The 25,510-nt window shown below is 54.3% G+C and overlaps 1 protein-coding gene and 3 non-coding genes across 9 annotated transcripts; all 4 read left to right on the top strand.

Moving 5' to 3' along the window:
* The first annotated feature begins 592 nt into the window (after positions 1–592).
* Positions 593–20,952, top strand: CTC1 (CST telomere replication complex component 1). Of its 6 annotated transcripts, XM_058705873.1 has the most exons (23): positions 593–716; positions 5,134–5,297; positions 9,590–9,827; positions 9,977–10,188; positions 10,518–10,662; positions 13,486–13,770; positions 13,876–14,004; positions 14,524–14,756; positions 14,879–15,056; positions 15,145–15,345; positions 15,853–15,979; positions 16,569–16,683; positions 16,828–17,155; positions 17,264–17,353; positions 17,598–17,791; positions 18,179–18,267; positions 18,361–18,535; positions 18,805–18,882; positions 19,308–19,452; positions 19,543–19,607; positions 19,873–20,038; positions 20,191–20,317; positions 20,474–20,952. In XM_058705873.1, exons 1-23 carry the CDS (start codon positions 684–686, stop codon positions 20,611–20,613), a joined length of 3,657 nt encoding a protein of 1,218 aa, XP_058561856.1. In that variant the 5' UTR covers positions 593–683; the 3' UTR covers positions 20,614–20,952. The 6 variants fall into 6 exon arrangements, with proteins under 6 accessions (XP_058561856.1, XP_058561857.1, XP_058561859.1 ...); XM_058705874.1 differs by lacking the exons at positions 20,191–20,317; positions 20,474–20,952 and having other exon boundaries at positions 19,543–19,620; positions 19,873–20,005; XM_058705876.1 differs by lacking the exons at positions 19,308–19,452; positions 20,191–20,317; positions 20,474–20,952 and having other exon boundaries at positions 19,873–20,006.
* A 719-nt stretch (positions 20,953–21,671) lies between these two features.
* TRNAI-AAU (transfer RNA isoleucine (anticodon AAU)) lies at positions 21,672–21,745 on the top strand. The gene has a single exon. It is a non-coding gene; the product is annotated as a tRNA-Ile (tRNA).
* A 402-nt stretch (positions 21,746–22,147) lies between these two features.
* Positions 22,148–22,229, top strand: TRNAS-AGA (transfer RNA serine (anticodon AGA)). Its single transcript has one exon. It is a non-coding gene; the product is annotated as a tRNA-Ser (tRNA).
* A 303-nt stretch (positions 22,230–22,532) lies between these two features.
* On the top strand, positions 22,533–22,606 carry TRNAT-AGU (transfer RNA threonine (anticodon AGU)). The gene has a single exon. It is a non-coding gene; the product is annotated as a tRNA-Thr (tRNA).
* The last annotated feature ends 2,904 nt before the right edge of the window (positions 22,607–25,510 follow it).

The raw sequence follows: 25,510 nt of genomic DNA, 5'->3' as shown, positions 1-25,510 counted from the left end.
GGAGTGCCTGGATGGCTCCGTGGGTTAAGCATCTGACTCTTGGTTTCAGCTCAGGTCATGATCTCAGTTTGAATTTGAGCCCTGTATCGGGCTCTGTGCTGACAGCTCGGAGCCTGCTTGACACACTCTCTCTCTCCCCTCCTCTCTCTCTCAATCTGTCTCAAAAATAAACTTAAAAAATAAAAGAGTCGTATGCTTTTCCGACTGAGCCAGCCAGACGCCCCCAGCTCTTATTAGCAACAATCACTGTTCTAGGCACGAGGATACACAGAAAAACAATACGTAGGATAAAGCTTCTAGGTACAGCATAGCGGAGAAACAATTACAGCAGTGAGTCAAGGCCGTCACATAAGTATGAATGATGTGCTCAGGCTGCACTAAAGAGGAGACAGCTCTCGATGGTTGGTAAGATCAGGGAGATCGAAAGATGCTTAGGAGGGACCAACCAGGCGGGCTGCGTTGGAGCACCTGCGCTAGAGCCCGTTCCGGGGGAGGCCAGACAGGAAGTCACGGGCGAGCACGGCTTGGGGGGGCACCAGAGTCACCGCGGCTGCGCAGCGACACCCGGAGCCGGAGGCGGAGCCGCGGCCGCGCCCACCGATGACGTCACGGAGCAGCCTTCCCGAGAGCCCTAGCGCGACGGCCGTTCGCGGGCTCTCCCTGGGCGTAGCCTCGGGCGCATCATGGAGGCCGCCACGGCTCCGGCTCCCGACTCCGTGAGTGCCGTCCTCCGTCCCTCGTCCCTTTTTCCTCGTGTGCCCGGATTCTCCCCTTTCTCCTGCTCCCTCCACCGTGTTTCTTTGCCCCCGTTGCCTTCCCCGGCCGCGCCCGGGCGAGGGGGGCCTGGGAGGCTGTCCTCCCTCCCACTGTCGCTGGTTTCTGCGAATGTGTTTGTTTGTTCCCGGGGCGCCAGCTGGGAGCCTTGGACACGTCTCCGCCCACTCTGCAGGCTTCCAACCCGTGGCGAAGCCGGGAGCGGACTCGTGGAGCTCGGTGGGGCTGAGGGTTCCGGGGGGGGAGGCCCCTGACGCAGCTGCAGGGTGAAGGAATAACGACGATCGAGAAAAAACGTCTGAGACCCGAAGCGCACGTAGGGGTTAGCCAGGCAAAAAAAGCGCTGAAAGAGGTTTCAAGGCGGAGGCAAAGACATGTTCAGAAGCAGGAGATAGAAACAGGGATCTCTGAAAAACTCAAGTTCAGTTGGGTGGTGATGGAGGAGTGAGAGCTGACCGTCTTAGAAGTCTTGCTAAATAGCGACCCTAAACTGAGGATAATCGGGAGTTAGTGGAGGGTTTTAAGCAGAAGAGCGATTGGAGTTTTCCTTTCCTGAGGTAGCGGTGCAGAGTACCAGTTAGAAGGCTGTGGTTGAAAAGCAATGAGAGGATGGTGACCCCGACCAAGGCAGCAATGTTGAGGTTCCAGAAGTGAAGACAGTTTAAAAAAAAAAAAAAAAAAAAAAAAAGGAGGTAGAGTCTATCTAAAGGACTTGGGTCTTGCGTAGGGAAAGGAAGGCATTAAAGGAGGACTTGGGGTTTCAGGGTAGAATTATTTGGTTGAGGGTGCAACTTGCCAATTAGTGAATGTTGGAAGAGGAGTGTTTTTTTTTGGTTTTTTTTTTTTTGAAAAGCACAGTGCTGGGATGTGTGGTGCCTGTACGTTGGCGAGGTGGAGAATCGGGTAGGCAGACGGATGTTATTAGAGCTTGAGATAGAGCTCAGCTAAATTTGCGTCTATGGATGGCTAGGAAAGACATCCAGTGGCTGAGGTCGTTGAGGGAAAAATGTATAGTGTTCTCAAACTTCAGCCTTTATCAGTACTGATCTGGGGAAGCGTATTTAAAATAGAGATTTCTGTGTCCCCCGCTCCTGCCAGGATTCTGATTCAGCATGTGAGATCCATGAATTCACATTTTTAATAAAACTTAGGTGATTCTGGGGCACCTGGTTAGTTCAGTTGGCTAAGCGTCCGACTTCGGCTCAGGTCATGATGTCGCGATTCCATGAGTTCGAGCCCCGCGTCGGGCTCTGTGCTGATGGCTCAGAAGATTAAAAAACAAAAAGAAACTTGGGTGATTCCGAGGCAGTGGCGCCACTTTGAAAAACAGTAGTATATTCAATGCCAGGTAGTGGACAGGCCCTCAGGAGCTAGAAAAGAAGACAGAAAATATGAGAGTCTGGGTGAGGCTCTCCTTACGTTGGTGAGGCAGTGCTGAATGATGGCATGGGCCAATTAAAAAAAATTTGTTTTTTCAATGTTTTTTTTTTTTTTTTTAATTTTTTTTCAATGTTTTTTATTTATTTTTGGGACAGAGAGACACAGAGCATGAACGGGGGAGGGGCAGAGAGAGAGGGAGACACAGAATCGGAAACAGGCTCCAGGCTCCGAGCTGTCAGCACAGAGCCCGACGCGGGGCTCGAACTCACAGACGCGAGATCGTGACCTGGCTGAAGTCGGCCGCTTAACCGACTGCGCCACCCAGGCGCCCCTCAATGTTTATTTTTGAGAGAAAGAGACACAGAGCACGAGTGGGTGAGGGGCAGAGAGAGGGAGACACAGAATCCGAAGCAGGCTCCAGGCTCCGAGCTGTCGGCACAGAGCTCGACACGAGGGTGGAACCCATGGACCATGACCTGAATGAAGTCGGGTGCTTAACTGAGCCATCCAGGTGCCCCTCCAATTTTTTTTAAAGACCTTATTTAGGGGCGCCTGGGTGGCTCAGTCGGTTAAGCGTCCGACTTCGGCTCAGGTCATGATCTTGCGGTCCGTGGGTTCAAGCCCCCGGGTCAGGCTCTGTGATGACTGCTCAGAGCCTGGAGCCTGTTTCGGATTCTGTGTCTCCCTCTCTCTCTGATCCTCCCCTGTTCATGCTCTGTCTCTCTCTGTCTCAAAAATAAATAAACGTTAAAAAAAATAAAAAAAATAAATAAAGACCTTATTTATTTTGAAATTTTTTAAATGCTTATTTATTCTTGAGAGAGATAGAGACAGCGTGAGTGGGGGAGGGACAGAGAAAGAGGGAGACACAGAATCCGAAGCAGGCTCCAGGCCCTGAGCTGTTAGCACAGAGCCTGATGTGGGGCTCAAGCTCACGAACCATGAGATCATGACTTGAGCTGAAGTCGGAAGCTTAACCGATGAAGCCACACAGGTGCCTCTTAAAGACTTTATATTTAAGCAGTCTCTACACCCAACGTGGGGGCTCCAACTCACAATCGAGAGTCACCTGCTCTACTGACTAAGCCAGCCAGGTGCCTCAATTTTTTTTTCTTACATTTTATTAAAAAAAATTTTTTTTTAACGTTTATTTATTTTTGAGACAGAGAGAGACAGAGCATGAGCGGGGGAGGGGCAGAGAGAGAGGGAGACACAGAATCGGAAGCAGGCTCCAGGCTCTGAGCCATCAGCCCAGAGCCGGACGTGGGGCTTGAACCCACAGACCGCGAGATCGTGACCTGAGCTGAAGTCGGATGCTTAACCGACTGAGCCACCCAGGTGCCCCTTACATTTTATTTTAAAGAGAGAGAATCCCAAGCATGCTCCGTACTGTCAGTGCGGAGCCTGACGCTGGACTCAATCCCACAACCCTGGGATCATGACTTGAGCCAAAATGAAGAGTCAGACGCTCAACCAGCTGAGTCACCCAGGCGCCCCTAGGTGCCCCAATTTTGATATCCATGGCCATGAGTGACAGTGTTTGGCGAAGGTGGAGTGAAGGTGAGGTTTAGTGGTAGGGCTGTTTACAAGAACGCTGAAGTCACTAGAACGTGAAGACTGGTTTCTCAGGCTGCTAAAGATTGACTGAATGTGGAGGATTGACCAGAAGGTTAATAGAAGAGCCCTGGAGGAACAGGGATCGAACTGTGATGGTTTAGAATTATCACTGGGGGTTGGAATAAAGGTCCTGCCCCTCAGTATTGTTGAACTGTGTCAGAATTTTAAAACGAAGGAAACTAGCATTGGAAGCAGGCCAAACTGGTCCCCTTTTCTAGAGCTATCTATAGACAGACAACTGTGTGTCCAGAATGTGTGGTAGGTATATAAAGTGGTTCATGTGCTCCTTAGGAAGCCTACATCTTAGCTGAAAAGACAGAGCAGAAAACAAATCCAGTGAGATTATATCTTAACATTGATTTAGCTTATGGGAACTCACGTGTATATACTCGACTGAAAAAAAATAAATGATTAAAAATTAGGAGCGCTTGATGGCTCAGTTGGTTTAGCATCCGACTTTGGCTCAGGTCATGATCTCACAGCTTGTGAGTTCGAGCCCCACGTTGGGCTCTGTGCTGACAGCTCAAAGACTGGAGCCTCCTTCTGATTCTGTGTCTCCCTCGCTCTCTGCCCCTCCCCTGCTCATGCTCTGTCTCTGTCTCTCTCCCTGAAAAATAAATACTAAAAAAGTTTTTTTAATTATATTGTGTCCTTTTTATATACTGCTTATAATGCGGTATGTTTAAATTTAAATATACTTGTTACCGTATGATACCGTGTCTTTTTTTTTTTTTTTTAATGTTTACCCTTGAGAGAGAGACACAGAGACAGAGTGGGGAGGGGCAGAGAGAGAGGGAGACAGAATCCGAAGCAGGCTCCAGGCTCCAAGCTGTCAGCACAGAGCCCGACGCGGGGCTCGAACCCACGAACTGTGAGATCGTGACCTGAACTGAAGTCAGATGCTTAACGGACTGAGCCACCCAGGCGCCCCGCCCCCCCTTGTCATATTCTTTATGAGCAACTGAAAGGATTTTTTTCAAGGGTGATTTTGACTGTTTCTCAACTTGCTGGCTTTAGAACCAGACCCCATGTAAGATAGGATACCACTATATTGCATCTGGTGATCATGGATCTTAGACGTATGTCCAAGGTGTTGGGGGAGACCCACGGGGGTGTCACAGAGCAGTGTAAGGCCACCTGAGCGGTGCAATTGGTTATTACACGGCACCTACAGGAGAAGGAGGTAAGACCTGAGGTGTGACTGAATTACGTCACACCTAAGGTTTCTTCTAATGGCTCGACTCTGCGGCTTGTCTTTATTTACGTGCCCTCTTAATTTCTCCTTTTATTACTTTATTCCCCAAATTTCATTGGTGGGCAGGTTGGTTAGGAAGATGTTTTAACTAGATTCACTTTCCTCAGGAGCAGGCCTGGCTTGAGGCTGCCCAGACCTTCATCCAAGAGACGCTGTGTCCAGCTGGCACGGAGCCCGATGTCCAGTTGACTCAGTTGGTAATTGACTGTGTGAAGACCATCTGGTTGTCCCAGGGAAAGAACCAGGGTTTTCCCCTGCCCCTCAGCTACAGGTAAGGAGAGGCGGGCTCTGTAAGAGAGGAAGTTAACTTTGGGACTGAAACGGAATGACCTGTAGTTATGGGGAAAATGACAAGTCTGAGGGGAAGTGGTGCTACGGGGAGGAAAAAGTCTATCGAGCCCCTTCTGCTAGGTTCCTCCAGCCTCCATTAAGCTGCTTTCCTTTACCTGTGGTTCTCCTTAACTGACTGATGTCAAGGGACATCAGTCTTGTTAGGGACAAGGAGAAGAAGGAGGAAGACGGAAAGACAGAAAATTTGGAAAAAGGACCCCCAAGGTGGAGAGGTTGATATTCTTTTGTGTATTAGGAAACTAAGGTGTGGAGCATTAAGACGTCAGCAAGTGCAGATGAGTTGTGTTTGAAACTGGAGTTTAAAGTCTTCTGAAGGGATTTAGTTTTTGTTTTTTTACAACACTTGTGTTTCTTAAACTGTTCAAGGCAGTGTTAATAAGTTACCACAAGAAAAGGGTTCCATGGCTAAATGAGTTTAAGAGACACTGAACGTGTGATAACCTTCTCTGGGAAAGTCACAAGGCTCATTAACTTATTAAAGGCTCTGAAAGGCCTTAAAAGAAATTCAATTACTTCCTCACGGAAGGAACCACTATCTCAAATATGGGGTGTGTTAATTCCTGTGTTTTTATTTATATGTAAATGTATACACATTCTATATATATGTACGTCTATATATTTTCTCATGTCTATTTTATAGAGAGCGTGTGCGTGCACACTCGTGTGCAGGGTAGGGGCAGAGAGGGAGAGGGAGACAGAGGATCTGAAGCTGGCTCCATGCTGCCAGCACAGAGCCCACTGTGGGGCTTGAACCTACGAACCGTGAGATCATGACCTGAGCTGAAGTCAGACGCTCGATTTACCGAGCCACCCAGTATGTTTTTATTGCACATGTGTCTGTCCCTAAGCAGTATACTGTAGAGTTTTGCATACTTTTTGCTTTTATATAAATGGCACCATACCTTATATATCTTCTGCGATTTGCTTTTTGTGCCTCGTGCTCGTGAGATTCACTCCTAATGATGGCTCTAGCTCATCTCTTTTACTGCTGCATGGTATTCTGTTATGATGTGAATATACGTATCACTGTTTGTCCTCTAAAAAATAAAAAAAGGTGCAGATCTGTTTAGCTTTGTTTAATTAGGCATCTCCCAAACTTACTCGAGCGTAGGATACTTTTTCCCTGGGCTGACCCTGCTTATGGCCGTTGGATGTCACTCGGCCCTGTGCTCTGTCTCCGCAAAGGTGAGGGATCTTTGGTGAGAAGACAGCTTAACTGTGCTCTGTTATCCGAAACGTCATTTTCAGAATTCCGAATTGTTTTCTCAGCCATGGATTTGTTATAAGCCGGTGGTAACTACACATGCTGGTCCACCAGAATGTAAATCAACGCACTGCTTCCTTCATTGAGAAGGTGCTGCGTGTGGAAGGCCTCCGACGAAACAGTGTGCTGGCTGCATCATACAGTCAGCACCTCTGCTCACCTTTTGAAAACCTTCACGTTTGCCGTGTTGGCTCCAGTTCTTTTTTATTTTCATTTTTTTCAAGTTTATTTATTCTGAGAGAGCGTGAGAGAGAATGAGCAGGAGAGGGGCAGAGAGAGGCGGAGAGAGAGAATCTCAAGCCGGCTCCACGCTGTCGTTGCAGAGCGTGATCTGGGGCTCGAACTCACGAACCCTGAGATCATGATCTGAGCCACCCAGGCGCCCCTCAGTTCTTCTTTATAAGAAGTGAAGCGTGACAGATTCAGTGGAGTCTCCTAAGCGCTCTACCCTGATCCGGTTCCCTGCCCTTCTCCAGCAGCACCCACTGTCCTGAAGGGGAGTGCGGGCTCCGCGGGTGTGCACACAGTGGCCTCACTAGCCGTTTGCACGTTGCTTTCCCGTGGGTGGAGTTGCACCAGCGGATACACGTAGCGGTATATGTCTACATCCGGAACCTTTTCCAAATCTGGGGTTTGTTTAAAAAAATGGGTTTTTTTTTTGCCTCTTTGATGGGTATGAAATGAGGTCTTATTTGAATCCCAAAGTAATTTCTCAGGACACACTTGCCTGGGGGCACTTTTCTTCCTGCGTAACTCTCCTCATCCTAATCCATGGGCCTCTGGTTTCCCATCTTTTCCTACAGTGCTCGTCCATGTCCGTAACTGTTAAGGTTAAATACGTTGTTTATGTAAGCACAGGATGAAGTCTCAGGAGAAAACCATCCTGCTAACATGGGAAGGGCCCTGGGACAGAGAACTACCTACTGATTAGTCCTAGTAGAGGAGGTTGTGCAGGCTCTGGCAGTGGTGTAGAGTCTCCCGCAGGTGAGCCGAGTATGCACCTCGTGGCCTCTGTGAGCAGTCTAAGACGAAAGAGATCCGAATCTCTCCAGATTCTGGCGTTGCTAGAACAGTGGAGAAGCGGGAAGTCAGGAATTGTTAGGAAAGTTGGAAGCTTTTTGAAGTTTCTTGTTGTTTTCAAGATAAACGTAAAATCGATGGCAGGGTACGTAGAAGTGAGTCTGTAAAGAACGGTGGGTGGGGATCAAACAGGAATTGTTTGACAGGTTCAAAGATTCTAATCGTCTTTTTCCTTTCTCCTTGGTCACGTGCCTGCAGTGTGCCAGGCAGTATGTTAGGCAGTGAAAGTTGGAGAGCAGTGACAAATGCGAGGATTTGAGGTTCTCACCTTCAGTTTCCTGACCTAGACCCTGAAGAGTCTGGGGAGAGTGACCCCTGTCCTTACTGTTCTCTGTCCTGAAGGTGTCTCCACTTGCTTTGTCCCGGGCCGTTAGAGCAGTAGAGAAACAGGAAAAGAACATGGGCTTTTGAGCGAGGCCCCCTTGGCTTTGCCACCTACGCCCCTGGGTTCCTGACTTCTCAAAGTTTCCTCACTGGTAGTGTTTACAGTGATTCGGGGTGAAGCTTCAGTGAATCACTGAACGGGAACGGACCCCGTATCGTGTGTACATAACAGGGACTCGACACGTACTCGTTACCGTCTTTGCCTTTTATGCTGTGTACATCCGTGTGGGAGAGAAGGAAGCAGGTGTGGAAGGGGAGCGGGCCGTCTAGGACAGCGTTCCCCGCTGTTGGTACCCACACGGGGGTCACGTTCGTGATACAGAGGAGGGTGAGTTACGACATTCTGTATCTTTATCCTTTCTCTTCTTTCTGCTCAGAAGATGGTGAGCATGCCAGTGTGTGCGGTCACGGGATTACAGGTGTGAATCTGTCCCGACCGTGATAAGTTCGCCCGTTACCACGTTATCCACGCTCCGCCTCGTCACGGACAGTGGTGGGCGGTGTCGCAGCACTTGCCTTGGGAACGGCTGATCCTAAGCATCTTCTGAGATCGGGGAGCTCTTGAAAGCGACTCCCGTCTCGGCCTCTGCTTCCCCGCCAGTCGAGAGTTCTGTGATCTCCCAGACCAGGAAGGAAGCCTAGCCGGGGCCACTGAGGTCGAGCCATCGGGCACAGGCCACGGTGGCTGCACTGGAGTTCTCTGTGGAGCTACGAGCCGCGACGCCATCAGGGCAGCTGAGCGTGGCCAGTGTTATCCCCACACTCCTGCCCGCGGGCTGTTCTTTTACTCCTTTGTGTTTCTGGGTCCCCTGTAGCGCCGTCTTGTTCAAAATGTCACTCAGCACCGACTTTCTTCCTGCCTGCCTTACTACCTAGTCTTTGGGCCTAGACCCCATCCTCATGTCCTTAGGCTCTTAGCCCTAAGGCTTTTTTGTTGTTTGTTTTTAATGTTTATTTTTGGGACAGAGAAAGACAGAGCCTGAGCAGGGGCGGGGCGAGAGAGAGAGGGAGACACAGAGTCCGAAGCAGGCTCCAGGCTCTGAGCTGTCTGCACAGAGCCCGACATGGGGACCAAACTCATGAACTGTGAGATCATGACCTGAACTGAAATCAGATGCTTAATGGACTGAGCCGCCCAAGTGCCCCTTGGTTGTTTTTAATTTTAGAGAGAGAGTGAGTGAGCTGAGGAGACGAGTAGAGGGAGGGAGAGAGAATCCTAAGCAGACTCCATGCTCAACACGGAGCCTGACTCAGGGCTCGATCCCACAACCCCAGGATCATGACCTGAGCCGAAATCAAAAATCCGATGCTCAACCGACTGAGCGTCCCCGCCCTTGGGGCTTTTGCCCTTGAGTCAAACTCCTCTCTTCGTCCATGTTTTCTGTTGACTTTTCTTTGGGAACTTGGGGGATTTGTTGGGGTTAAGGATAATTTTCTAGGCTTGGATATGGCTTTGCAGGACCTCTGCTCCCTTCCCTCTGCAGCTTTGTCTCAGTACAGGACCTCAAGACCCACCAAAACCTCCCATGCTGCAGCCACGTGTCCTGGAGCAGTAATGCATACCAGGCTTGGGCCCAAGAGGCTGGACCAAGTGGGACTCCCCTACCCCGGGAGCGGCTGTTACTCTTAGGGACACTAACAGACCTGTCAGGGGACTTGGAACAAGAGTGCAGGAAAGGAGACCTCTATGTGAAAGATAACACTGGTGTCCTGGGCTGTGAGGTGAGTAGGAAGGTGAAGGTTGGATGCTCAGATCCTAACAAGAATGGTATCTAGGGAGCGAGGAAATTAAGTCTCTGAGGGAAGAAAGGTGGAGAAGGGTGGATGGGACGCTAGGGTCCTGGCTAACCCTTGCTCTTGGTTTTTTCTAGCTCATAGATCTGGACCTTTCTTGGTTGGGCCATCTCTTTCTGTTCCCCAGTTGGAGCTACCTCCCTCCTCCCAGGTGGAGTTCTTCAGGGGAAGGACACTTGGAGCTCTTGAGTGCTCCGGTGCCAGTGCTCCCCCTGACCAGCAGTCCGAGCTCCCTCAGCCCTCTCTCTGTTCTCTATCCAGAGACCGCTTCCCGCCTGCTCAGGCACAGGTAGTCCTTCCCTGTCGGGGGAGGACAGAGCGCCATGCAGCTGGGAGAAGGGGGTGGGCTGGTGGGAGGAGGGGAGAAAGGTTCTGGGAGCAGGACAGGTGGAGTGTTCCAGATGAGGGGGGCCATGGGGCCTCTCTGGGTATCAGGAGTGGGTGTCTTCAAGTGAAGTTTGCCTCATCTAAGGTCAGGAAGAGTTTGAAGGGAGTCTTCCGAATGATCGCTTTGGCAGTTTTAAATCACCACTAGGTTATTTATGGCGGAAGGGAAGGCATCTACAGGGAAAAAGAAATGGAAAGGACTTTTCCCTCTCCTCTTTCTTCCTTCTTTAGAGGCAAGCTCAGAGGCGTGCAGCCAAACCTGGCTGGGAAGCTGGTTCGCGTGAGCGCTCTGGTGAGGAGTCAGAAGAAAGCTCACTTTGTCCTGTCTCTTGGTGGATCCTCGCCTGCTGGCAGCCTCGTGTCCGTCGTCGTGCAGGTGAGGACTGGGGTCCGTTCGGGCTGTGGAGTCGCGGAGGGGCCGTCAGGGCTCTTTGCAGGAGAGAGAGCAGTAGGAGAGGAAGGCAACTTGGGGAGCAGTTTTCTGGGACAGCGTTGTTGAAGGAGGAGTCCAGGGAACATCATTCCGACGCACAGGAAGCAGGGGGCAGACTTTTCTGCTGTGTAGTTCGTCTGAGTGGATGACTTGTGTACCGTGGGTGACTCTTTCAGACCTGCCAGAATCGCTTGTTTTTCCCCTGCATTAGAAAATGATACGTTTTAGCACCATTAAGACATCAAATGTGTGCGGTTTTTTTTTCTTTTTTTTAAGAGTGAGAGACCGAGCACGAGTGGGGAAGAGGGGCAGGGGAGAGGGAGAAAAGAGTCTTAAGCAGGTTCCATACTCAGCACAGAGCCCAGCCTGGGGCTTGATCCCACGATCCTGGGATCACGACCTGAGCTGAAATCAAGAGCCAGACACTCGACCGACCCAGCCACCCAGGCGCCCCAAGTATGTGTGCCTCCTGAAATTTTTTTGCAGTGTGCACTTTTTTGAAAACTTGGTACTGACTGTCTTATGACTCACATGATTATCTGAATAATGTTTCAAAAGCATTCGGAACCATTAAAGGCTAAAAAGACTCTCTTCTGTGCACGTCAGGGAAGGCAGTTCTGAAACGTGGTAGCGCGGTCAGAATTCTTGTGTCCGTATGTGTCATGAGCTTAAGTGGCAGTTATTAGTGTGTTCAAGGAACCTGCAACGACTAAAACTAAAACCGCTTAGAGGCCGCCTAAATTTCTGGTCTGGTCTTTCGTCCTGGCTTATAGAGGAGCCTCTGTATTTTCTTTACATTAGACTGTTTCCCGTCCCCTAGAGACCACGGGAAATGCCGTTCAGGGCAGAGCTGGCCTGAACAGGGGAGGAGTGATCTTGCTATATTTATAGGCTGAGGAGGAGACATATTGGAGACATACTGTCACCCTAGATGACCCCAGGGAATCTCTTCTGTGATGGAGGAGCTGAGATCATCTCTTGAAAATGAAAGACTGGACTCTGAAAAGAGAAGAAGAGGTTCAGGGTCCCTGCTGTTGCTAGGTATCTGGGGACACGAGGCTGCCCAACAGCGGCCCCGCCGGAGAGTGTTTGGCACTGGGGTAACGGGGGCCCGACTTCCTCAAGTGGGGCTTTTGGCTTAGAAGAGGAGTTGAGGAAACAGAGCAGTGCTGGTGTGCTGCTGGTAGGCCCGGGGCGAAGGGAGGCCGACAGGGCAGGGCTCGGGGTCTGCGTTCAGATCCTGGCAAGAAGTGCTCGGCAACTGAGTGAAGGCAGAGGGGCTGCGGATTGGTGTCCTGGTGAGAGGTGGAAGGAAGTCTGTGGAGCAGAGGGCAGTGGGGGAGGAGCAGAGGCACCCGTCTGTGCAGTCAAACTGCTCTTAACTACTTGTCCTGCACAAGCCGTAAGCTTAGGTGAGGTCTCGGCAATACCTCGCTACGAGGCGTGACGTCCACGGTCTGGTCGGTGGTCTCACCCAGCTGCAGAGTAGAGATGGAGGCCTGTGAGGTGGAGCACAGGAGACCGGGGGGTTCAGGTGTCCCGAGTAGGCAGAGGGCTTCAAAGCTCCTGCGAATGGCTGTGTGTTCTCTCGGCCCTAGAAGGTTGTTGCATTTGAGAACCGTCTGTCTTCCCCTGGTGCGTGAGTTTCAACAACCACACTGCTCCAGTCCATAGGATACCCTGCTCTCCGAGGCTTATTTTCTTTTCGTACTTTTGACGTCTCTCATTTTCCTATAAAATGAAGTTTTCAGCTTGTCATTTCTGGGTTTTTTCTCTCCTCTTGGCTCTCCCATCTTGTGTCCTGAGACTCCCAGGAGCGATCCTTCTCCATCTTGGCCCGTGTTCTCACTGCCTTGCTTGTCCTGAGTTTCGGACATCTTTATGTTGCTTCCTGCGCGAATCCCCCTTCTCTCTCCTCTCCGCTTTGACAAAGCAGAGACATCCTTCAGGACCCTGGGCAGGGGCCAGCTTCTTTCACTGAGTCTTCCTGGTCATTCCAACCCATGCTCACCTCTCTCTTTCCCCAGAACCTTGCGGAATGTGTGTGGTTTTTTTTTTTTTTTTTTTTTTTTTTTTTTATTTATTTTTGGGACAGAGAGAGGCAGAGCATGAACGGGGGAGGGGCAGAGAGAGAGGGAGACACAGAATCGGAAACAGGCTCCAGGCTCCGAGCCATCAGCCCAGAGCCTGACGCGGGGCTCGAACTCACGGACCGCGAGATCGTGACCTGGCTGAAGTCGGACGCTTAACCGACTGCGCCACCCAGGCGCCCCTGTGTGTGGTTTTTGACACTCGATCGCATATGGCCCCGTATCATTACTTGAGTTTGTGTCTGTGTTCCCCAGTGGTTTAAAGTATGTTGGGAAAGAGGGTCCAATCTATTGTATTTCCCTTAACATCTTTTCCAACACTGAATACGTATGTGCTCCGTACGTGTGGGTTAAATAAATGAGAGTCATCTGTACGTTACAAGGTGTGGGATGGGGAAATGCAAAAGCTGTAATTTTGGGATGGGATGTTTCCCTGTTTGGGTGGGATGGTTTGTATCTTCAGGGAGGGATTGGGAAACATGTGGCATCTTCTGTGAGAGGGAAGAGATCCAGAAGGTTAAGAGTTAACTGGCAGACAGGACCGATGAAGACGCAGAACAGAATTCACGAGGAGCAGGTCTTGGAAGTCAAGTCATGATGGAAAGAGACTCTGGCAGAGGGGCAGTGTCGTGGGAAGCGTCTCATGTACCGTGTTGCCTGCCCCTGCACGAGCCAGATCCCTGCCCAGCTGGTGTGGCACCGAGCCCTCTGGCCTGGTAGGTCCTATGTGCTGACAGCCTTGCGAGTGGTCAGGATCCGTGGCCACTGTTACCGCGTTTGGACGACCAGTCCCTCCTCCCATCTGCTGCCCCTGAGACCGGAGTGTGTGCGGGAGCTGGAGCTGGAGCTGGATGGACCCCTCTTGGAGGCTGACCCCCCGCCACTCCCCGCGCCCAGCAGCTCCCAGGACGGGGACAGGGAAGCAGCTCCTGTCCGGAACTCTACGCTCTTGTCATACACGGTGAGCGCGAAGGAGAGATCCGAGAGTTCGGGGGGGCGGGCAGGAAAGGCGGGTCTCCAAGCAAGGAGGAAATAGCGATCGACGGGACCTTTGGCGTGTTGGCAGGGAAAGGTCACTGGCGTGCTGAGTCAGCCGGCCGGCCTCTACGAGGTGGACGGGCAGCTGGCGCTCTGCCTCGCCTATCAGCAGTTCCACAGCCTCAGGAAGGTGGTGCGGCCGGGAGTCTCCCTGGAGGTAGGTGAGGGGTCGGCTCAGAGGTCCTCTCGGCAACTCCCCCTGCCTTTGTGGACTGGCCTTTTTGTTTTGTTTTGTTTTCTGCACTAGCAGCAGGGTATAGGAACGTCTACAGCAAAAATATAGAAAGAGACTGTGTGTTGGAGGGTGGGGTTGGCAGACTTGTGCCAAGAACAGTTAGGGCTCAGGTCAGGAAGGGCCTTCGAATAGAGGAGGTGATGCTGGGACCGAACGACATGCGTGGGGCCAGGACGGTCTCAGGCAGCTGCTGAGTGGCGGCCCAGCACCCGCCAGGGGCCTCCCGGCCGCCGAAAAGCGGAGTAGAGCTCGTGGGAGGTGAGGGCTCTCTGCAGGGGAGGGTTTGTGACGGGGTGAGGCGCAGGGGGGCTGGGAGGAGGTGCCGGTGCAGGAGAAGTCACGTTTCCCCCGAGGCCGGGCTGGGGGACCGCGGTGACTCTGCCGGGCTCGTTCAGTTGAGGGCTTCACCTCTGCTTCTTTATGTGTCCTGCTTTCCTCCAGCTCCAGGACGTTCACCTGCTGCAGTCCGTGGGCGGAGGGACGAGAAGGCCAGTGCTGGCCCCCTGCCTCCACGGCGCCATCCTGCTCCGGGGCTTCTCTTGCCAGAAGCCCGAGACTCAGTCGTTCCACCAGGCCCAGGGGGCCTCCCTATATGAGCAGCTGGTGTGGGAACGTCAGCTAGGACTTCCCCTGTACCTGTGGGCCACCAAGGCACTGGAGGAGCTGGCCTGCAAGTGAGGACAGGGGTCCGGGCTGGGGGCCTGGGGGGTAGGATGCCTCCTGGGAAAGGGGAGCAGGGGCGTCGAAGAGGCGCCTCTGCCTTTGGGGGACGTGACCGCCTCTCCTCCTGGCCAAGGCTCTGTCCCCACGTGCTGAGACACCACCAGCTCCTGCAGCACTCCTGTCCTGGGAACCCCAGCCCGGGGCTGCAGCTTCTGGCCCCCATCCTGGACGTTCTAGCTCCGCCCGGCAGCAGCCGTCGCAATGCCCACAAGGAGATCCTCGAAGATCCACATCACTGTCCCCTACAGAAGGTACGAGCGTGTGCGGGGAAGGCAAGGTGGGTGGCAGGGCCAGCGTACCGCGGGGCACGCGGTGTGACTGCTCTGCTCTCCCTGACAGTACACGCGGCTGCAGACCCCTTGCTCTTTCCCTACTCTGGCCACCCTGAAAGACCAAGGCCGGTGCAGAGCCTGGGCCGCCTTTGACGCTAAGACCCTCCTGCCCCTCCCGGAGGCCTCTCATCTGACCAGCGGCCAGCTCAACCAGCGTCTGTCGTGGTCCTGGCTCTCTCTGCTGCCCTCCACCTTCCACCCGCCCCAGGTAGGTGGGGCGCCAGCAGGGCTCAGGGACCCCGGTTTTTGCCGCCCTCCCTGCCGCTGTCGTCGCCCTTCCCCGTCGTTGTGGCCGCACTAGCCTTCTACTTACACCACCCGTCTCCTGTCAGCCCTATCCGTTCATTCTCCCTGTGGCAGACGGGAGAGTGGGCTAAAACCTCCCTGGGCTCACAAAGCTCTCTTGCTCTCAATCCTGTTTTGTTTCTGCCAGTGCTCGTGAGATAAACCCACCCTCCTTCCTGTGTCCTGTGAGGCCCCGTACGGTCTCCTACTTCCAACCTTGATTCGTACGCTTTCTGCCCCGCTCCTGAACGTGTGAACGTGCGTGTGTGTTTTTTTTTATATCTGTCTTCCCCATCCGATACGAGTTCTTTGAGGTCGGAAACCGCGTCTTTTCTGTTCACTTTGGAGCTAACATTTGGCAGCGTCTGGAGCATAGTAGATGCTGAGTATTTGCTAAATACTTGATACCGTGTCTTTCGTCCCCCTGCAGATTTTAATTGGGCTTCTGGCGGCTTCATCTCACAAAGGCTGCCTGCAGCTTCGGGACAGAAGCGGTTCCCTCCCCTGCCTAATCCTGGCCAAGCACTCTCAGCCCATCAGCGACTCCCGGCTCATAGGTTTGGAGTTCCGAAGTGGCAAGAAGATGGTGGACGGGGAGGGTCTCAGAACAGCAGGGTTGGGGAGGGGGGATCTCCTGGGATTTTCTCGAGATGCGAAGTGGCATATGTTGAACCACAAGTTCGGGGACAAGTCCGGGACGCCAGTACTGGCAGAGGACCGGAGCCAGGGTTTTTCTAGCGAGGACTCCAGTTCCCAGTGTTCGTCTCTCCTACCGTAGCTCCTGATGTGCACGGCAGATGACGCTTCTTAATTTGGGAGAGTGATGGTCTACTTTGGACTTGCTGAGATTTATAGACCGGGAAGGTTCCTGTAAAGGGAAGTTTCTTAGACCAAGGGACAGGCCTTGTAGGGATTTGTGAGAAGGTGGAATTGAGGCCGAGGAGGCCAGGGGCAGGCCTGGACACGTGGCCGGGACGGTGTCTCCCTTGGAGATGGCATCTCAGGAGGGGGGCAGGCCTGGGCCCTCACGTTGTGTTAGGGGAGCAGCTCGGGCCTGGACTGGGCGGTGAGGCCTGCCGGGTAGTCTCCTCCACTTCCCAGCCCATCACTCTCTCCCCTCACCAAAAGAGAAAACCTTCTCTCTAGGCTGCTTGGTGCGGACAGAGAAGTTCCAGTTGATCATAGAGAGGAACGTCAGGAGCACCTTCCCTTCTTGTAAGGAGCTGAGCATGGCGGGCTTCATCCAGAAGCAGCAGGCCAGGTCGGCCCTTCGGGCGGCGGCGATCCCCTGAGCCCCCAAGGGGAAGGGAAGGGAAGGGCCTGGTGCGGGTGGCGGGCGTCTGGGGCCCACGACAGCCAGCGCCTGCACCGCTGAGAAACCTCTCCTCCTTGTCTGTCCCAACAGGGTCTATATCCAGTTCTTCCTGGCTGACGCCCTGATCCTGCCTGTGCCGAGACCCTTGCTTCTCTCAGCCGCCTCCCTCGCACCTTCTCAGACAGAGCCCGCCCTGCCAGAGGGCCCTCCCACAGAACAGAGCCGACTGTTCTTGCTGTCCCACAAGGAGGCACTGATGAAGAGGAACTTCGGTGTCCCCCCAGGAGCTAGTCCAGAGGTGCCCAAGCCCATTCTCAGCTTCTACGTATCAGGGCGCTGGCTTGGGGGCACCCAGAGGAAGGAGGGGACTGCATGGGGCCCACCTGAGCCCGAGGGAGATGAGAGCAAGGATCGGAAGGTAACCTGGACTGTGGGGATCTGGGGCCTGGCATCCCGTGCCCCTAGCTCCTGCCGGAGGCCCCAGCACCTCCCTCTCTCCCTCCCTCCCTCCCTCCCTCCCTCCCAGGTTCTCTTAGTCTTCCGTGGCTCCTCCATCCGCTGGTTCGAGTTCTTGCACCCGGGTCGAGTGTACCGACTGGTGGCCCCTGGCCCTCCCGTGAGTGCCCCGCCTTGTCCTTCCTTCACCCTTCCCCGGACGGCTTTTTCAACTTGGGGTCTGGAGAGCAAGCGGCAGTGCCTGGCTACTGTCGAGGTTTCCCGGAGGAAAGGCGGAAAGCCTGTCTGAATCTGGACGGCTTCTCTCACCAGGCTCCAGAAGGAAAGCAAAATCGCCCCGGTATTTTGTGAGCCTCCCTCTGGAGCAGGACACACTCACCGAGTTGTCTTCCTGTCCCCGGCAGACGCCACTGTTGTTCGCGGAGGGTGGGCCGTCCTGCGTCCCGCAGCGTCCTCTGGAGCTGGCCGGCTGCACGTCCTGCCTCACTGTGCGGGACGAGTGGACCGTGGAACTTGAGAGCAGCCGGGACCTCCCCGCCGCGCCTGACGCCAACAAGGCCCTGCCCGAGACCTCGCTGGCCGACCTGCTCAGTGGCGAGTAAATGTCCTCCAGCTTCGCCGGCCGCTCTGGCCGCTCTGGCCGCTCGCTCTCCTCCCCCCACGGCTGGGTTGGGTGGACATCGTTCTCCGCCGTAGCGTGCGTCTCTTGGCCATGCTTTAGCTCCTAGAGGAATGGCGTCCGCGGGAGGTGGAAGTGGTGATTCAGGCCTGGCTTCCCCCCTGGCAAGTTCTTGTTCTGAAAAGATCGTGAGCAGACTTTCTCACAACTAAGGAAAAGCTGTAGCAGTAAAAGGAAATATTAAAAAAAAAAAGGAAGAAATTGACAAGGAAGGGCCTTTTTAGTGCAAGCAGTGGCTTGTTCTCAAATCTCTTCCCGTTCTCTGCTTTCTTACTCTGTCGTTCCTGTATTTCTGTGACCCGACAGCCACACCAATTCCCTGGTGTCCTTCTCAGCTGAGGTTTTGTCACGCACACTGTGTGAACCGTTTCCGGCCCCTTTCTGGACAAAGCCTGGTAATGATGCCTCCTTTGGGGGGTGAGAAATAGGTTAGCGGGGACTTTATGGTCCTCGCAGATGCCACCGACCCCTCCCCTCTCCTCCCGTAGGCACCGCTCGGACCTCGAGAGGGTGCGTGAAGCTGACCGTAGCTGTGCGGGTTGCCGACTGTCAGTTCCCCCCTCACCTGGACATCTACATCAAAGACCCACACTTGCCTCCCCCGCTGGGACTCCTTCCAGGAGCCCGAGTCTACTTTGGCCAGCTGGAGAAAAAGATTTCCAGGTGCGGATCTGTGGGCCTGGCTCTGCCTCCCCTCCCTGCTGACGCGGTTCTCCCGCCGTCCCTTTGACGTGCTGTCCGTGCTGTCCGTGTGCCGTGCGTGCCCTCTCCCCTCGAGGGACGCTCCGGGCCGGTCCTAGCCTCCTTCCTCCCTCTGCTTTGGCGGGGCCGGGGCCAGAGCGCGTCCCTCAGGGGTCTGAGCCCGTGACCCGGTGTCTGCTCTGGTCTCGCTCGGCTTCTTTCCCTCATCGCTCTTCCTCCTCCGCTTGCAGATCCCATAATGTTTACTGTTGCTTCCGGCCATCCACTTACCTGCAGGTCCTGAGCTTCCCCCCGGAGACCAGCATCAGGTCGGTGCCCCAGGCCCTGATCCCCAGACCTCGTGGCCTTGCGTCCGCTTCCTCCATGTGGTCCTGGCTCTGGGAGTTTTGCCCTAACTAGTCTCCAGTGCTAGTGGGGCATGTTGAGTCAGAAGGGTTTCCTCTGCCCTGAATAAAAATGCTGATAATTACTGTTTTACCCAGAAAGATTCAGTGTTCTAAGCCCTTACAGGCTTTTCAGCCTAAAATGTAGCTCTCTTCCTTGGCTGACACCTTGGGTCAAGCCTGCACAATGATCAGTGGTCAGAGGTCAGGATGCAAAATGGGTCACGAGGCTTCCCGGAGACTACAGAAGCCACCGCCGTCCCCGTCTCTGTGCCTGCTCGGTCCTTCCAGACCTCGCTCGCTTTCACCCCTGTGGGCTGTTCTTGACCTCTCTCTCTCCCTGTCTTCAGTGCTCCCCTGCCCCGCATCTTCCTGGCTGAACTACTGCAGGGGAGCCGGGCCCCGTTCCAGGCCACCGCCTCTTGCCATATCGTTTCTGTCTTCAGCCTTCAGCTCCTGTGGGTTTGTGCTCACTGTACCAGCCTCTGCCCCCAGGTACGGGCGGGGCCAGGCGAGCCGGGCACAGGGTGGCAGGGAGTTGTGATGGGCCCAGGTGGGTTTGTCCAACCTCTGTCCTCACTGCAGGGAAGGTGTGCTCGTCAGGGCTCGACCTGCCCCACACAGACGTCCATAATCCAGGCCAGCGTCAGGTGAGCGCACAAGGTGGGCACCCATCGCTCCGTTGGTTGCTTTTCTACGCGGCTTCGTCTGTCTGCTCTCCTGTTGTTAGCACAGTTCCTGGCTTGTGGGAATTGCTTCATAAGTATTTGGGGATGAATGAACTAAAGAAAAATGAGTTAAGATGGGGCGGGGGGGGGGGGCGGGGGTGCGGACAGAGAGGTGTGTCGGGTCCCCCCAGGGCACCGGGGTTTGCCGTGGGAGTTCCTGCTTCTCCCCGGCCCCTCCTCCCCCCAGGCTCCTGGTGGAGGACGGCACTGCCGAGGCTTTGGTCACCTGTAAGAATCATCACGTGGCAACGGCTCTAGGGCTCTGTCCCAGTGAGTGGACGTCCCTCCTGGAGTGTGTCCGTGGGCCGGGGAAGGTGGCCTTGCAATTTACAGGTCCCGGAGCCCGGGTGGAGGTGAGACGTGGCTGGGAGGTGGAGGGGCCGGATACCTAGATTCCCAAGGGTTTGGTAGAAAGTTCAAGAATTTGAAAAAAAAAAAAATTTTTTCTGGGGGAAAAAAAAAGTAAAAAATTGAATTCTGCTTAATCCCGAGTCTGCCTTTCTAGTCTTCAGCCAAGATTGATGAGCCTTTGGTCCTCTTTCTCCGGACGCTTTGTACCAGCTTTTCTGTCCTCCGTCCTGTTGTGCTTTCCTTTGAGCTTGAGAGGAAATCCTCCATGGTCACCGTGTTGGGTAAGGGAGGAGGGGTGTGAAGACAGATGGGTCCCAGGAGGAAGGGGGAAGAGCGAGTGATTGCTGGGGGCATTTCCAGAACTGCGGAGGAAGACAGTGGACGGGGACGACAGACCACATGCAGAGGACATACACTTTCCTCTCTTCCCGTTGCAGAACCTCCTCGGCTACAGCGGTTCCAGTGTGGGGAGCTGACTCTCCTGACTCGTGTGAATCCCAGGATCCAGCTGTCCTGCCTCTCCATCCAGGAGCCCAAGCACCCCAGCTCCCTGGGAGCCTTTTCCTTGTCCTGCTAACGGGGACTTCAAGGGTGGCCTGAAAGTCCTTCCCGCGGTGTTGGAGGCCCTGAGGCCCCTGCCCATCTCCTCCCCTCGTTGTCCCCTTACCTGTTCTGTGATCGCACCGGGACCCCAGGTCCCCGAATTCACAAACTGCTGTCCTCCTACAGTTTTCTGTTCTGGTGCCAGTCTGCCTTGAAATTATTGAAATGGGCAAATCCTGGCACTCTTGATATTTCTTTTCTGGTAGGGGTCAAGGCATTGGCCCTGACAGGTGGCCCTGAGCACCTGGGTTCTGCTTTGGTGGGGGGTATTCGTGATAGGCCCCTTGGCCTGCAATAAAGCTCTGGTGATGTATCTCACTCTTGCTTTTCTCAGGGTCCCAGGCCTCCTGACCTCCAGGCAGTCAGCCCATCATTTCGGTTCTTGTTTGTTGCTAGTGGCAAAATCGGTTGAGAGAAGAGCTTCTGGTCCAACAAAGATAACCAAAAGTCATGCCTTAAAGGGAAGAAATTGGGGAGTGGAGGGCAGGGTAGATGAGGTGGCTATGATGGTCTCAGCCAGCAAGGTTGGGCCCAGGGAGAAGTCAAGTGCACCAGCCTAGAGGGCTGGGGAGAACACGATGGGTACGGGGGAAGGGGGGTGCCAAGCGCTAGCAGGACACGTGAGGAAGCTGGGGTGCCTGTGTTGGGGACACCCCCCCCCCCCCCCCCGCCGCCCCGCTATCAGGGCAGAGGGTTTCTTATAGGCCAAGCAGATCATTGGTCAAAACCCTGAGACCGGCAGGAATTCTGAAGTCAGAACCCATCGATTCAGGAGTTGGCAGGAGCAGTTATTTGAGGGTGATGATGCATCTGGCTGGTCTGGTTCTTTCGCGGGAGCTGCTCGCTACTTGGAGAGCTACAGCCACGTCGCCTCTTAGAGGCGTTCAGAGGCGTCCTTAACTGGCCGTTAGGGGTCGCTTCCAGTTCGCATCTGGGAAACTTTTCGGTAGTGACGTCGTGGGTCTTCTGGTGGCATTGCCTATACTTGAGTGATGCATATGTAGAGATTTGAGCCACCCTTTTGGCGCAGCTGGCCGGTTAGCTCAGTTGGTTAGAGCGTGGTGCTAATAACGCCAAGGTCGCGGGTTCGATCCCCGTACGGGCCACAGCGGTCTTTTTATCTTTTTTTTTTTTTTTTTTTTTCCTTCTCCCCTTACCCATCCCTCCTCCCCTCCGCACACCTGCTGTTTACAACCCACAAGTTTCTGCGCGGAACCGATGACTTTTGATCGCAGACGACATGGCACCCACCGCCTCTCAAATCGCTAGCACACTGCCAGGCTTGGAAGGGAGGTCCCCGGGCGGAGGGAGCCTTCCCCGGGAGGCGGTGGGGGACAGGGTCAGGTCCCGGCGGAGGAGCCCAGGGAGGCGGGGCGCGGCGGCTCCAAGTTCCCTGCTGGTGCTGTATCCGCGCCCTCTCGGCTCCGGAACCCCAAAGTTGCTCGGGGCCGTGTCTGCAGGGTTTGTGAACTGAGAAAGGCTAGCACGAGGACTTCCCCTCAGACGGTGTAGTCGTGGCCGAGTGGTTAAGGCGATGGACTAGAAATCCATTGGGGTCTCCCCGCGCAGGTTCGAATCCTGCCGACTACGTACGCTTTTGCTTCTCCGACGTTCTGGCCGCGTCCCTCTGTGTCCAAGGTCAGAGACCGATCCCGCAGAATCTGGGTGGTCAGGGATCCTGCACTCCCGGGGGGACCCCGAGCCAGCACTTCTGCCTAGGGTTCATATGTTTGCTTTATTCCTTTCGACCCTGTGGGCATCCCACGGCGAGAGGGCGATGCCGAATCCCGCCGCTCTGCGGAAACTAGTTTTAGAAAAGTCTGAAGGTGCCGCGGCCGCGCTCCGAGCGCTCTATTCCTGTAGTGCAGCTTCGGAAGGAAGCTGGGTGTCTTTGGCGCCGTGGCTTAGTTGGTTAAAGCGCCTGTCTAGTAAACAGGAGATCCTGGGTTCGAATCCCAGCGGTGCCTTTATTTCAGCCCTAGCGGAGGTTTTGAACGTTTTGTCGCTAAATCCATATTCTTTAATGGGTGTATCGGGTGCTTTTTACACCAGGGGAGCAAGGGCTCCAGTTCCGCCCTCGGAGCACCCAGACTTCCCGCTGAAACGACTTGCCACTCCCAGGACACCACCGCTCCAAAAGCTCGCCCCTCCGACCCGGCCTACGTCTTCCTTTGAGCAGCTGCTGTGGCACCGGCTGTGCGGGTGGGCTAGCCTCGAACCCCGCGAGAGGAGCCCGCACCCCCACCCCCACCCAGTCTCTACCCCAGGACGCCCCGGGGCGCCTGAGCCGCCTTGTTTGGTGTGGTTCTTCGTTGTATTTTGGGGGGTTGGGGCCTCAAAATTACATGTGTACATATGTATTTTTAATACTTTTTTTCATTAGAAAGAATTTGGGGAGGGTGCATATTGTATATGCTGCTCTTTCACGCACAGTTACATTCATTGGTCTATATTAGCGGAAAGTCAGGGTTAGGAGTTAGCAGAGAACCCGTGCCATCCGCTTTCCTCCAAGAGGGTGCTGACGGGCTGGCACCACGAATGCGGGCAGGGTGAGAGCAGAAGAGCGGTCTTTGCGGGGGGGGGGGGGGGGGGGCGGGCTCCACAAGGTCAAGCGCGGAAGCCCTGGGGGCGCACTTCTGGAACCCTGAAGCCGACCTCGAAAGGCTGTGGATGGAGGAGGCAGGAAGTAGGCGGTTGGCAGGGCCTAAACCTTCCTGGAAGACAGAAAGATCTCGATACATTGATACAAGCCTTTGGCTCCCGAACCATTCTAAAATGTCTGAGCCGAAGTATGGTCTAGAAGGAATTGCTCTCTGGAGATGACAGGTCTCGATACTGCACCACCCAGACAAAGTTCGTGCTAAAACGTGGACTGCATTATGTGCGTCAAGGCACACCCCGTTTTCTCCAAGGGCTCGTGAGAAGGAAGAGGAAATCACAACCCAATGCGCTCAGGGCAGGGACAGGATGCTGTGACAACACGGAGAGAAGGAGCATCTCATGGGGACTAAGAGTAGAGAGTGATCAGGGGAGGCTTTCTGGAGGAGGTGAGCTAAGTCTTGAAGACCAGTGGAAATTTGCCACACGTCCTCTTAAACGACGAGTACTATATATCAGCCAGTGTTCCAGGTGCTGGAAATACAGCAGGGAACAATAAACACAACAAAAGTGTTTTAAATATTAAATTAGACAATACACTAGATAGATGCTACATAAAAGAATAACACAAGGGATCAGAGTGTGTGTGTGTGTGTGTGTGTGTGTGTGTGTGTGTGTGTGTGTGTGTGTTGGGACGGTGGAGACGGTTGGTGATAGAAATGTCAAAGGCTTGCACCAGGGCAGTTGTAGAAGACATGGAAAGGAGGGGTTAAATGCAAGGCATGTTTATGGTCGGTAAATGGTCAGATGTAGTAAATGGTCGGATGTAGAGTCTGAAAAGAGGCAGATATTCAGGATGGAGCCGCAGATCTTTAGCACTTTAGCGAAGTGCTGGGGGCAGAGGTGCAAACAACTCCAATTCACCAAGAATATTTTTTCGCTCTTTCCCACCCAGTCTTTTTCAAGCAACTGTGACTACCCGAAGCCGCAGCTTAGAACTCCATTTCTCCGGGCAAAGCTTTGGCTCCTGTTAAAATCTAAAACACAGCAAATTCAACAGTAATCAGTTTACACCTCAGTTCTTGGATCCTGAAAGTGGGGTCCACGGGTGGGACTTCAGGGAGTGGGTGAACTCTCTGATGTTGTATGCGTTTTTCTAGGGAAAAGGACCATGTTCTTTGAGGAATGTAGGGCTCGGCCTCTGCGTAGATTAGGTGCCTGAGACCAGGCGAGAGAGTGGTGACTAGAGACCTGGGGAAAAGCTGGCGCCCAAGAGGAGGAGAGAGAAATGACGAAAGGGTAAAGGGGAGGCAGATGCCAGAAGACCAGCCCCGAGCCCTTCATCCACTTGAAAAGGCCTGGGACCCTGACGGGACAGGATGGGCTGCTCTCTGCTCCCCTTCCCCGTCGCCTGGCCAGGGACACTGGGAAAAGAAAAAAGCGAAGCGGTCAGCTGAGGTCTCCTCACCAAAGTGCCTGTGGGCGGGGCATGAGGAAGGGCCTGGCCCCACAAATCACAGGACTGGGCGATGGAACAAAATGGTTCAGCCCAGAGATGCTCCCAGATCCCGGCTGGAAGAGCAGGGAAGGCAGAGCAGGTGGCGGGCAGCGGACTCCACCAGCTCCTGCGGGGACTCCAGGCAGCCCCCAGGTGAGAGCATGGGGAGTGTAGTTAGAGCTTAGAGACCCTGAGACGGGATAGCAGCCGGGGAGACCCTGCGAGGCCCCAAGGCCGGGTGTGCTGGCCTTAGACCACACTCCTGCCGGCGTTTGCCTCCGAGCACCTTTCTGGGGGTCTTAGACGGCAGGTAGAAGGGTCACCTTCCCGGCCATCCTAGGAGGTAAGCGGACAGCGGAGGGTAGACGGGAGGGTAGGGGGAGCCTGACTGTGCAGGCGGGAAATCCTGGAGGCAGTGCTGGTGGGGCTGTTGGACGGCAGGGACGGCCCTGGTCGTCAGACCTGGCACCTCGCCCCCAATCACGCAGGTTGGAAAGCCTGTCCCCTACCCCGCCCCGCCAGCCATTCATCTCAATGACTCCTCCTCCGCGGGCCTTCTTGGCCCCGGGAATTATTCCCTTGCCTGGGCACCTGCCCTGCTCGTGGCTTCAGGAGGATGGACAGGTGCAGGGACAGATAGAGGAGCAGATGTCCACCTAGGAATCTCAGGGCTCATTCATTGTCCCCAACCAGGCATCTCCACCGCCTATCTTTAAAGCTCTGCGCCAGAGGACTGGGTCCGAGGACGCCGGGAGCAGGCGGCAAGAGTTGAGCC

Source organism: Neofelis nebulosa, chromosome 16 (genome assembly GCF_028018385.1).
Source record: "Neofelis nebulosa isolate mNeoNeb1 chromosome 16, mNeoNeb1.pri, whole genome shotgun sequence".
Lineage (NCBI taxonomy): Eukaryota > Metazoa > Chordata > Mammalia > Carnivora > Felidae > Neofelis > Neofelis nebulosa.
The sequence above is the reverse complement of the archived record's forward strand: the minus strand, read 5'-3'. Positions and strand labels throughout refer to the sequence as shown.

Coding starts and splice junctions, on each gene's coding strand:
- CTC1 (XM_058705873.1), top strand. CDS start 684: ATGGAGGCCGCCACGGCTCCGGCTCCCGACTCC. Junction 14,005..14,523: donor GGCCGGGAGTCTCCCTGGAG/GTAGGTGAGGGG, acceptor GCTTTCCTCCAG/CTCCAGGACGTTCACCTGCT. Junction 16,684..16,827: donor ATCCAGAAGCAGCAGGCCAG/GTCGGCCCTTCG, acceptor CTGTCCCAACAG/GGTCTATATCCAGTTCTTCC.